This window comes from Bos taurus, chromosome 26 (genome assembly GCF_002263795.3).
Source record: "Bos taurus isolate L1 Dominette 01449 registration number 42190680 breed Hereford chromosome 26, ARS-UCD2.0, whole genome shotgun sequence".
In the NCBI taxonomy this organism is placed as follows: Eukaryota; Metazoa; Chordata; class Mammalia; order Artiodactyla; family Bovidae; genus Bos; species Bos taurus.
Window position 1 is genome coordinate 36,695,773 of NC_037353.1, and position 12,252 is coordinate 36,708,024.

A 12,252-nucleotide genomic window follows, 5' to 3' on the forward strand; every position below is an offset into this window, starting at 1 on the left:
CCAGTGGCGGCCTCGACTTACCCAGAAGCGGCAGTACGAAGTACAGGGTCGCCAGGAACATGGTGCCGGCGCGCAGCTGGTCCCCGCCCCCCCGAAAATCCCGGCCTGCCGCTCGGTCTCGCCAAGGGAGCTCAGCATGCAGTGATCCCCGGACGGTCGCGCTGTTCTGGCCGCCCAAAGTTCAGCTCCATCCAGGGCGAGAGGAAACTCCCCGGTCCGTCCGCCGCCACCGCCGCCGGCGACTCAGCTCCGGGCGGGCGGTTGGCGCGAGGGCGGGAGGCGGTTCCGCTTTTAGGGGTTCAGGTCCGACCCAACCTGGAAGGGAGAGCGCGCTTTGAAACCAGAGCGGAGAGCGCTGGAGCCTCCCCCGCCCCTCTCCCCTCCCCGGCTCCTGCCTTGGGGGACTTTTTAGCGCCCCGGGTAAGGGCCCACCCCTACCCGGATCTGGGCACGGGGAGGGGGCCCCCGGGGGTGCATGTGCGTGTATTCCCGGGAGCCGCCCGCACGCGCAGGGTAAAGGCTGGAGAGGTCAGACGCGGGTTCCCAAAGTCCAAGGGGGTGTCTACTGGATCCAATCCAAGAGGTTGAACGCAAGCAAATAAATAAATAACGTTACTTTCCGAGAGCGAGCCGGCCGCTGCCTGGAGTCGAAGCACTCGGCGGCGGCAGCTTTCTCGCCAACCCTGGCGCGGAAAGAGCCCCTTCTCCCGGGAAGTTCACCGCCCCCTCCTCGCGCCAGCTCTCTGGCTCAGCCGGCCCTCTCCACCCAAACCACCAATCGCTGCCCCCCATTGCCGTATCCCCTCCTCCTCAGGCTCGCCTCCATTCAGAGGCAGTCGCGAGAGGGGGAACCGATGTCCCGGTTGGGGCTGAAACCCGGCTCGCGCGCCCCTACCCGCCGCGCTGTCCTCGGCTTTCTGGCATCCGCGCCGCGTAGACACTAGCCCAGCGCCCCGGAGTCGCGCGCATCATCGCCGTCACCCTGGCCGAGCGCACAGGGCCCACAGCTCTGGAGCGCCAGGGCAGGTGCAGCCCCGCGCCGCGCAAGACGCTGCGCCCCAAAGTTCAGGGACGCCCACAAGACGGGTAGAGGGGAATGAGGGCGAGGCGACGGGTTCCCAAACCGACAGAATGGGAGAAATCTATCCAAATGCTACCAACCTGGACTTAACCAGCTGCGGCGAGATGCCAGTTTATTTATTTATTTACTGGGGGGGGGGGGGAGGGTTGTACTCGCCCCCTCCTTCCCTTTCCAATCTCACTTCTCTGCACTAGGAAGAAAGATGTGGTAATCTTCGAGAGCGCAGAGGACCAAGTTGGGCCAGGGTGTTTTCCGAGCAGAGCCCCGGCTCGGGAGGTCCCTTAGGGATGTTAGTGGTCACTGGGAGCTGCGCGGCGAACAGCGGGTTCCTTGGCCAGATTTCTTTGCCGGAGGACCCTCTGCCTGTTCCTGCTCCCGCCACCCCGCAGCACACCGCCAGCCCCTCAGATACTCGCCCGCAAGGACGCCGTAGATGCACACACTCACGGGCCGTGGGACCCAGGGCCGGATCCAGCAAGCGCGCATAGGACGCACAGCGCTATGCAGCCAGCAGCGAGCACCGCTAGTCTCTCTCTCTCTCTCTCTCTGTTCTCTCTCTCTGTTCTCTCTCTCTTTCACACACACACACACACACGCACAATACACAAGGCCTCTTTCTTCCTTCCCTCTTAGCACAATCAAACCAGGCGCCTCTTCTCAACGCAAAGTTTCTCCCCACGTCACCCGCGGCTGTGACTCAAGATTTGGCGTGTTAGAACACACACTCAGACCCTGGCCCTCGGGGCTGCGATCGCGGGATGTGTCCAGACAGTCATCCACGCCAACGCGCTCACACTCACACTCACACTCACACTCGCACGTGCACACGCAGTTTCTGCCTCTCTTCTCGAGCCTAAACAAGGAAACAAAAGCGCACCCCCTGGCCCACTGCATTTCAACCGCGTTAGACCTAGCTTTGGGAAATTTATAAGCCGACCTCCATCTTGGCTGTTTCAAGAGTAAAATGTAAAATAATAATAAATTTAAAGGTTCACACGCGCAGCCCTCGACCCCAACCCCTGGGACCACTCATTCTCAGCCAGGCTGCTGACCCCCTACCCCGACCCCACCCCGCCCCGAAAACACGCTCCCCTCTTCACACGCCGGGGGGCGCACGGGGCACCAACGTCTACACTGGGTCCAGAGAGGGGTCTGGGCAACAGCTCGCGGTGGCAAGCTCATCCAGCCGCTCAGGACTTATATATGGGATCTTTGCTGATGTCTGAGTTCACCTCTTGAGGAAGCCGAGTTTTGCATCAAGTCTAGATGAGCCCATCTGTCAAATATGCAAACCCATCGTACTAGACAATGGGGTGCCAGAGAGAGAGAGAGAGAGAGAGACGGTCAATTTGATCGACGGAAGGGTGGGTAATTGAAAAGGGCAGGGGCTTGGGTTGAAGTTTGGGGCCGGGGTGTAAGGGCGGGGGGAAAGGAGGAAGGAAGCGGAGGGCTGCGTAGCTCTCCATTCAACTACACATTCAGTCAGGCGTGTCCCTCATCGCGGCGGCGGCCGCTGGGTTGCGGGCTGCGCTTTGCTTGGAGTGCGCGGGGGCAACAACACTGGCTCCAAACCGAGGGGACATCCGACGGATCTGCGCTCCTGTGCACGTGTTCCTCGGGGGCGGGTATGAAACCCTCAACAAGCACCCCCCCTCCTCACACGCGCCGCGCGTACAAACGCGCGCACACACACACACAGCCACACCACACACGGATTTCTTGTTCAGTGTATCAGTTTACGCTTGGTTGTTGAGTAAACAAAGCAAACATATGTCACATTTTCGCGACAGATGGTTCAAACCAAAGGCTACTTGCAGTCTCAGTCTCTGGCAGTGGCAACAGTCTAAGTTACAGAGTGGACTAAGCGGAAATGCAATTAAGTCTTCCAATCAGTTTCTCCACGTCAAAACAGTTTATTTCCATATTTTCACACACAGACTAGAGAAATCCTGGGGAGGTGGTTTCAGTGAGAGAATTGCAGAAACGTGAATTAAGAGTTTATCTGAAGACTGTTTCTCCATGGACACCCAAAACATAAAACTCTCTTTGATCACTCCATTTTAAAAGTAGTGGTGAATATCTCCGTTTGGAAGTAATCGGATGGATGGACTAGGGCTTGTCATTGCAGACCATATGGAATGGTTGGAGGACAATGAGATTTCATTTAAGGACATCATCCACGTCTTTTATAAGGGTTCTTTGTTAAATTATCCTGTGCTTTCCTACCATTCCACAGGCATTTTTTAAATAAAATTTTGACAGGGAGCAGATATAAATAAAAGTTCTCCAAATGTAAAATATAGAACTTCTTTTAAAATATTTGTAAGCTTTGAGATATTTCTGAACTTTTCACTCACTCTAGTCTTCATTAAGTTCTTACTGATGATGAAAATGGGGTTTTAAAAAAAATAAGCCACAAAGTATATAACTGTATTGTCCAACTCAATAGTCACTAGCCACATTTCCATCACCAGAGAAAGGTCTGTTGAACAAAACTTTACAATATTGGTGTAAAATTATTTCATGTGATGTGTATATAAAGCTCACTAGCCATGTGAGTATTTCAATGAAAATTAAATAAAAGAAAGACGCAGTTCCTCAGTAGCACTGTGTGTGAGTCACTCAACAGTATCTGACTCTTTTTGAACCCATGGGCTGTAGCCGGCCAGGCTCTTCTGTCCAGGGAATTCTCCAAGCAAGAATAGTAGAGTGGGTAGCCATTCCCTTCTCCGGGGGATCTTCCTGACCCAAAGATCAAACCTGGTATCCCACATTGCAGGTAGATTTTTTATTATTAAGTAGCACTAGGTATATTTCAGGTATCCAATATCCCTCTGTGGCTAGTGGCCACCATATTGGACAGCATAGATATGGAACATGTCCATCATCACAGAAAGTTCTGTTGAACAGTCCTACTCTATAATGTTGGTGTGAAATTATTTAATGTGGTGTGTATATAAAGTTCTCAGAAAGTAGAACAAAGCAGGCCTAAAGTGAGTGTTTTATAAGCAGCAACAGTAGTCATCATTATTGTAATGATGATGATGATGATGATGATGTTAATCGTTCTAAGGAAGTTGGAGAATCCATGAGAACATAGCCCACTGCTGATTCTCAGAAGAATATCAACAGGTAAAAAAACTAAGGAAAGGGAAGTGATCTGCCAAGGATAGCTGTGTGCAGAAAGATGTGGCCTTTACACCACCTAAAACTTCTTATAGTAGGAGCTCAAAAAAACCTCTGCTTTGCAACTATATCCACTACTTTCTAAAAGTGAGAAACATACATGGCTGAAAAGTCCTTGGAATTTAAAAGATAGAAATGCAGTGTGAATTACTGTATTAGTATTATCTCTGTTTCTTTGGAGCTTATCTGTTCCCATGTGTACAGGACTGATCTCAGGATGAAAGGTGACATTGAAATATCAAATATTATTAATAATTATAAAGGTTCATGCCATCCTCTGTGACATGTTTTCTCAGTGGGAAATTGGTTTAATGCTACAAAATTAGGTTCAATCCACCCATAAGCACGTGAAGTGAGCAATTTTCTTGCATTTCTTGATGTAAGTGTATTTTCATAAGTTAACAGATGAGTCATGGTGAGTATGACAGTTTTATTCCATGCAGTATTTTGTCTCCTACTTTCACTGCCTTGGTCCTATAGAGTATAATGTAAAATACATTCATTTTGTCAAATTATACTGCTCACAAATCACTCAAGGTTTTTTTTGTTTTTTTTTTTAAACTCAGACTAGTCTATCAAAGTATTTGACATTAGGCAGTTTGACAGGCTTACCTCTGTAACTACTCGAAACCGCTCATTATTACCTAAATGTGCCATGGTTTTTTTTTTTTTTTTTTTTCTGCTACAAGCTTGCCCATGCTGTTCTATCTCCATCATATGCACTTTTCATCCTGATATGTGAATATCCAGCTAAGCTTTAACAGGTCATTAAGGATAGTGAGGACTTTGGTTAGGAAGAATCGTTGTTTATAATGTGTCCTCTCATGGACCAGTTGGAGTCTTTATCACAACTACTGTGACATTGCATTGTAGTTGGTTGCTATATCTGCATGTTCAACTGGAATGTGAGTTCCTTGAAGGCAGGAACATTTTCTACTCATTTTATTTTTGCATCCCCACCATTTAGAGTGATAACGGACACACCGTCACCTCCAAGAAATGTACTGATGCCATGCATAATAAGTGAGGCTGTTTCTCATTTTCCTCTGACACAATAATTCTACTGAAAGATTTACATAAAATCCCTTTACTATAGGAAAAATACTAAATATAAGTACCTCATGCAATTGCTGGTATTGCTGTTTCAATAATAGTATCAAATATGTATTATTCCTTTGGGGATTTGACATTTACTTTAAAAAAAAACAAACCATTATTGTAACAGAATGCTGTTTTTCTGGTTCATTTTAATAGTAACATATGACATATTTCATTTCTGGGAAATGATAGCTTGCCTTAGGTCATATTTTAAGGCATAAAGCCAGAGGCAGAGTAACAGTCCCACCTGAAGTTCTCTAATCATCTAGAAATGTGTCTCTGGGAGAGAAGAATTTAGAAGGGCCAGATTACAGTTAACCTGTAGGCTTCATCCTCAAAAGCAAATTTTTAGAAGCCAAGTTGATCCAGAGTGTTAGCAATTCTCTTATAAACATGCAAGACCTTGTGCGGTCTTTCAGGAAAATGAGATATTAGAAATCATCCAAATCTAGGAGGCTGGCATAGGGTCAATATGGCAGCACCAATTTCACCCTTTAGGGCTGTTTAGGTACATCAACGTTTGCCCTTTGTGGGTATAGAAAGAGCCCGTTGCTCTCAGATTTCAGAGCCCTTTTCCAGCCTGACTATATTAAGGTATGTCTTTTGAACATCATTTGCAAATGGAAGCTTCTTATTGGCTGTCAAGGTGCCTGACCCTTAGGAGCCTCTGGTAGGAAACCTCACTTCCTCCTTAGTTTTCAAGCACTTTTCATTTCTTAGTAGTAATAAGCCAATGCATTTTAATGCATTTGTGAACGAATATTGCATTTTGTGAGAGTTGGAAGTCATTTGTACTTTGGCCTTATGCCACAAAATGCATTCAAGGTGTGCAGCTCTGATGCAATAAAGTGCCTGTCATGTCTTATTGCTTGGCTAGATGGCAAGAGATACCCCATCTGCAGGGGACTTGCGAGGTTTTCTTAGCAATTGCCAAAAGTGGTAGATGAAAAGCCCTGTACATTTCATTCCTCTTTATCCAGAAAGGATGGGGAAGGGCTGCACTGAGGAAACACCTTTTCTCTCCACCGCTCTCCTGATAAGCCCTAAACCCTGTTCCGGAGGGACTGTTCCATCATGAGGGCAAGAGGGAAGCTTAATCCCCAGCTTTGTCCAGTAATTAGCCTCTCACTGTCCGGAGGCAGCAAACACAGATGCCGATCCGGATGAGCTTTGGGACGTGGAATGAAAACAAGCCTGAAAACACTGACTCATTTCTTCAAAAGCCTTTTAGCAGCCTTGAAGGCAGTAAAAACTTCTGACTTCTTTTGCTACTCATTAGGTCTAAAGTGGTAGGATGGGGCCTCTCCCAGCAGTGATGAAACAGAGAAGCAGGAAAGACAACCAAAAACTTGGGAGTGAGTGGTTCGGAGGCCCTGCCTGCAACAATGAAAAGCTCTGTAGCAAAGCACACCCTTGTCCTGCCACTTACCCAGGCGTCCTTCAATGAATGCCATGGAAATGCACTGTTTACCAAAACCAAAACCTCTGGCAGCGCTGCAGTAGGAGCCCACTAACAAAATTAGCCGGCAGTTAATGATGCGGCCCCCACCAGAACTAATTAAGCCAACAGTGCTTGCAGCACAAAGGATTTGGGCCTGTTTTAAAGCATCGATTGTGACATCATTTAAAAGTCATTTCAAACTCATCCAAAACTGTTGCTCAGAAAACAAATGCAGTGTAATGTTCTTCGCGTTGTTGGTTTTATTTTCCCCTGTCAAAAATCTGACAAAAGTCAGTTGAAACTGTCAAGGAAGAAAACATCACACGGTATGAGGTTTTCCCCAGACTTGAAATGTATCAAAGGAATGACAAATCTGTTATATAGATTATTCTAGCACAAAAGTAAATTAGGATGGTCTAGGAGATACACGAGAGCAATGAAAATGTGAGACTGCCCTTGACACAGTTCATAAATTTGAGGCCATGACAAAGAATTAACACAAGATCAATTTGGTTTTGATCTGAATTATCTGTTAAGCTTAAAATACAGAAGGATCAATAGGATGGATATTTGTGTGAGTGTTTTATCTGCACATAACCCATAATAAGAGACAAAAATAATTTCTTCTTTTCCCATCCCTAGAGGGTCTCTTGGTGGAAAGCCCCCTCTAGCCTTCAGTACTCTGTCTCAAGCGTCAGTAGAGATTCACCTTTATTTTCTAAGATTTCATTGATTGCCCAATTGATTCGTGGTCTGATTACTTTGGTTGACTTATTTATTTTCTTGTATACATCCAGGACTGTGAATAGTACTGTGATGTACACTACAAAGGATGCGGGCACTTGATCTTGCCTAAGGTTAGACCCAAATACTTCCTTCCCAATAGAGACTCCTAACTACCCGCTAGGATTCTTCTCTCATCCTTTCAGAGTAGTACCTTTCAAATTGCAGGCCATGCTCCATTCATTGGTCACAAAGAACATTTATGAAATATAAAAATGCGTTACCCAGAGAAGGGGTAAAAATAGTTTCAAAAAACTTTTAATTTCTGAATGTGTCTGATGCCTGTATTGGATTGTCATGTAGAATGTGTTTCTTATCGTGAATCATGGTTAAAAACCTTGAAAATCACTGCTCGAAATTAATTAAAGCTCTGATTTTTATTTGGACATCTGACCCCCACAGAATAAAGATTATACTTCTGAGCCTTCATTACAGCCAGTTGTGGTCCTGTGGCCTGGAACTGATGAATCAGAGGTAACAGAGAGGATGTAAAGAATCTCTGAGGGCCATCCTTACTCTACATTTTTCTGTTGTTCTCCATCCTGCTGCTCGGTGTGTTACATTTGACCAGGCAGGTGAGAAGAGCAACTAGAGAAACAGAGCGGCAAACAGAAGGGACTTGAGTCCCCAGGATGACCTCCTGAAACAAAGCTGCCTGTCTACCCTGGACCTTCCATCTCCGTAGCATTATGTGAGAGACAGATAAATGTGTCTTATTAAGCCACTGTTATATTGGGTCTCCAATGCCGTGCTGTGCTATGTCATTTCAGTCATGTCCAACTCTTTGTGACCCTATGGACTATAGCCCACCAGTCTCCTGTGTCCATGGGATTCTCCAGGCAAGAATACTGCAGTGGGTTGCCCTGCCCTCCTCCAGGGGATCTTCCTGGCCGAGGGATCAAACCCGTGTCTCCTCCAGCTCCTGCATTGTAGGTGGATTCTTTACCGCTGAGCCACCAGGAAAGCCCTTGTGTCTCCAATACAAGCAGCCAATCTGGTGGAACTAGTCCATCCAATTTCTAATGGAAGAAAAAGAAAGAAAAAGAAATCCAGCAATTATTTCCTGAGACTCTATCATGGACCAGCCACCTGCTCCATTGGTGTGGGAAATAACAGAAGAACATCGGCGCTGAAGGGAAATGTAATCTCATTGATGAGCTGTGTGCCTGAAATAATCAATATGGTAAAGGAGTGTAGGGTGAATTGTCAACATGAAAGGAAATAAAAAATAAAGCTCTTCAGAGTCGCAGGAGATAGGTAGAAAGATAGAAAATGAGTGGAACCATGGAATTGAGAAAAGGGGGAAAGAGAGGGTCATGGAGTGGAAGGAACATTCTTGAGAGCTTTTCAGCTACTCTGAAGGACTAGAATGAAACTAAAGACCCCCAAAGAGAAGTATTATGCCCTTTATCCCAGGTCTCCCTAAAGCATTCCTCTAGAGCGTTCAGTCAAGGCTATTAGTAGGGCTCCATGCTACACCAAAGTGGCCAATCCTCAGACTTGTTCCTTATCTAGGCACAGACTTACTCTCATTTATCAAAGCCTTTGTTGCTATCATGATGGGCGGAAAGCTCTTTTGTTTGTACCTCTTGCAGGGCTTCCCTGATAGCTCCGTTGGTAAAGAAACCGCCTGCAATGCCGGAGACTCTGGTTCAATCCCTTGGTCGGGAAGATCCGCTAGCGAAGGGATAGGCTACCCACTCCAGTATTCTTGGGCTTCCCTTGTGGCTCAGCTCAGCTGGTAAATAATCTGCCTGCAATGCGGGAGATTCGGGTTCGATCCTTGGGTTGGGAAGATCCCCTGGAGAAGGGAAAGGCTACCCACTCCAGTATTCTGGTCTAGAGAATTCCATGGACTGTATAGTCTATGGGGTCGCAAAGAGTTGGACACGTCTGAGCGACTTTCACTTTCACACGCAAGGATGGGATGCTGTCTCTGTGGGAAGTTACTCTGGCATTGGTGGGGATGACTTCCTTAGGGGGTCACAACCATCCCATACCTCCACTTTAGGATGCATTGGTGTCGGCCTTTGTTGTTGTTGCTTGTGTTGCTGTTCAGTTGCTCAGTTGTGTCTAACTCTGCAGCGCCATGGACTGCAGCAGCCAAGCTTCCCTGCCCTTCACCATCTCCCACAGTTTGCTCAAATTCATATCCATTGAGTCAGTGATGCTCTCTAACCATCTCATTCGCTACTGCCCTCTTCCCCTTTTGCCTTCCATCTTTCCCAATAAGGTGTCTGCCTTATTCTACAAGTTTTCAATGAGGTTTCTAATATTTGTCTAGGCAATTCGACTTGGGAGTTCTGGAATTCTGTTTTCTGCATACCAACTCAAAACCATTTAACATTCTGGCTTCTCAACTTGGAAGATGCATGAGTCGGAGACGCCTTGCTGGCAAGGCTGGGCCATGTGAAAAGGCAAAGTGTTATTTCAGCAGACTCACCGCAGAGGTATGTGTTAATTAAGTTAATTGCACCATCATTGAAGCAAAGGATGGCAGTAACTGCTCCCCATAATGGGGCTGGGTTATTGCCATCATTTATTAAACACGCTGGTTTTCTTAAATGCAATCACTTTCTCCTGTTCTATAAGTACATATGCACACACGCACACACACATACACACAAGCATACACAATTCGTAGTTTATCAACCACTTCTACATGAACTCAATCACACTATTTGATCCTGATACCTACTTGGTGATAGAGAGAAGATTTTTTTTTGATTGAGCAGATGAGGAAACTGAAGCTCAGGATTGTTTAATGACTTACCAAAGACTGATTAGCCCAAGGCTACCCAGCTTCTTAGTCAAAGAGCCAAGTTCTAAGTCCTGTGTCCTTCCCCTTATGCCACAGTATTAATCCAAGATTCATGATGTTCTGAAGGGCAAAACCCACGTTTTTATATTCTACACTCCCTAGTGCACTGAATTGTTAGGTGTGGAATATAAACATGTCTGTGACAATGATTGGTGAATTGTCTAATTGATCCTTTCATGAAATGCTAAAGAATGATCAAGGCCAAACACAGTATGGACAAATGGAAATACGGATTTGAATTATTACCCTAGATCCCTTCACCTATATGCCTCTGCAAAATATTAGGAGACAGTTGGCTTAACCTGAGTCATTCTCACTGTAATCACTGTGAAGACTAAGAAATGAAGAATAAGAAATGAGAAATGGTGAAGAACATCAAGTCAGTGCAGCCTTTCAGTGAACTAACTAAGGCTGCTGTTGAATGCTTCCAATTTAGAGTGCATAGAGGGTTCACCTGAGGGTTCAGGACAGCTTCCTATCCTACAGAAATGATTCTCTGCTTTGTTGGCTGAGGATCCATCTTTAAGGCTTTGCTATACTTAGTGCCCCCTGTCAAACACCAGCATCCGTGGGAGAAATAGCTTGAAAGTATTTTCAGCCAATTTTATTTTCATGTAACTGAGTTTGTGGTCACTTGGTTGGAAGGAGAAAGGGCTGCAGATTACACCATTTCTGGAGCAGAGAAGCATGTCCTGGAGCAGATGAGCATCAAGCTTACCAAAAAGAGACTCATTTCTGGAAACCTGTGGTCAGCTTGGAGTTGGTCTGTAACAGCACCCAAATGCTTGAGTGTAATACTTCTAAAAAAGGTATGATGAACTCCCACTTTTACCTCATGGTCAAGTGAGTTGTAGGAACAGAGATAGAAAGGTTGCTTTGCCAGATAGCTGAGACTCATTCTGTCATCTTTTACAGGCTTCTTAGAGGCGTCATCTTAATTACTAAATAGAAGAAATCTGAATTCATTGATAAGTATATCAACCCAGCATGAGTTGGAAAGAGTGCTCCGAGAAGCTGAGTAATGTCTGCATTCACTATTCCCTGTTAGCATAAACACTTATTAGCAAAACCTAATGAATTGTGGAAAACATGTCTTTGGAACTGTGCAGGGAAAAAAGGCAACCCAGCAGACCTTCAAGTGCTATCCTGAGAATGCCCTGTTTTAAAGGTTGGCCCTTAACTGGCATCAGGGAACTTAGATTTCAGGAGGGTTCCCAGCATTTCCTGACAAGAATGACTCACTGTGCCTAAATGGTTTGTGGAAACAATATGCTTTATCCTAAATACTCCCTTTTCTTCTGGGAGTCTAGAATTTTGGTTCATGCTGGAAAGAGGGTGACTATATGACCAGCCCCAGTAGAAACCTTGGCCACCAAATCTCTAGTGAACTTCCCTGTTACATAGTATTTTTCACATGTTGTCACAACGCCTTGTTGGGAGAATTAAATGGATCCTGTGTGACTCATCTGGGAGAAGACTCTGAAATTTGTGCCTGATTTCCTCAGACTTTGTCCCATATACCTTTTCCCTTTCTGATCTTGCATTGTCTCCTTTCACTGTAATAAACCGTGGCCATGAGTACAACAGGACTTCCCGAGTGGCTCACTGGTAAAGAATCCACCTGCCAATGCAGGAGACACAGGAAATGTGGGATTGATCCCTAGGTCAGGAAAATCTCCTAGAGAAGGAAATGGCAACCCCCTCCAGTATTCTTGCCTGGAGACTCCCATGGACAGAGGAGCCTCATGGGCTACCGTCCATAAGGTTGCAAGGAGTTGGACATGACTTAGCAACCAAGCATGTGAGTACAACTAGATGCTGAAATCTTATGCATCTTTTTAG

General features: G+C 45.9%; 1 protein-coding gene across 5 annotated transcripts in view; it reads right to left on the bottom strand.

The window, feature by feature from the left end:
• GFRA1 (GDNF family receptor alpha 1) overlaps nt 1–744 on the bottom strand; it is a 231,529-nt gene extending 230,785 nt beyond the window's left edge. The window contains exons 1-2 of one of the 5 annotated variants that reach the window (XM_059881912.1): nt 617–744; nt 22–315 (exon numbers count right to left, since the gene is read on the bottom strand). In XM_059881912.1, coding sequence (XP_059737895.1) covers nt 22–61 — 40 coding nt within the window. In that variant the 5' untranslated portion in view covers nt 62–315; nt 617–744. Of the gene's footprint in view, nt 1–21 lie in introns of all 5 variants that reach the window. The other 4 variants (XM_059881913.1, XM_010820040.4, XM_005225748.5 and 1 more) reach the window with 4 other exon arrangements.
• Between the last annotated feature and the right edge of the window lie 11,508 nt (nt 745–12,252).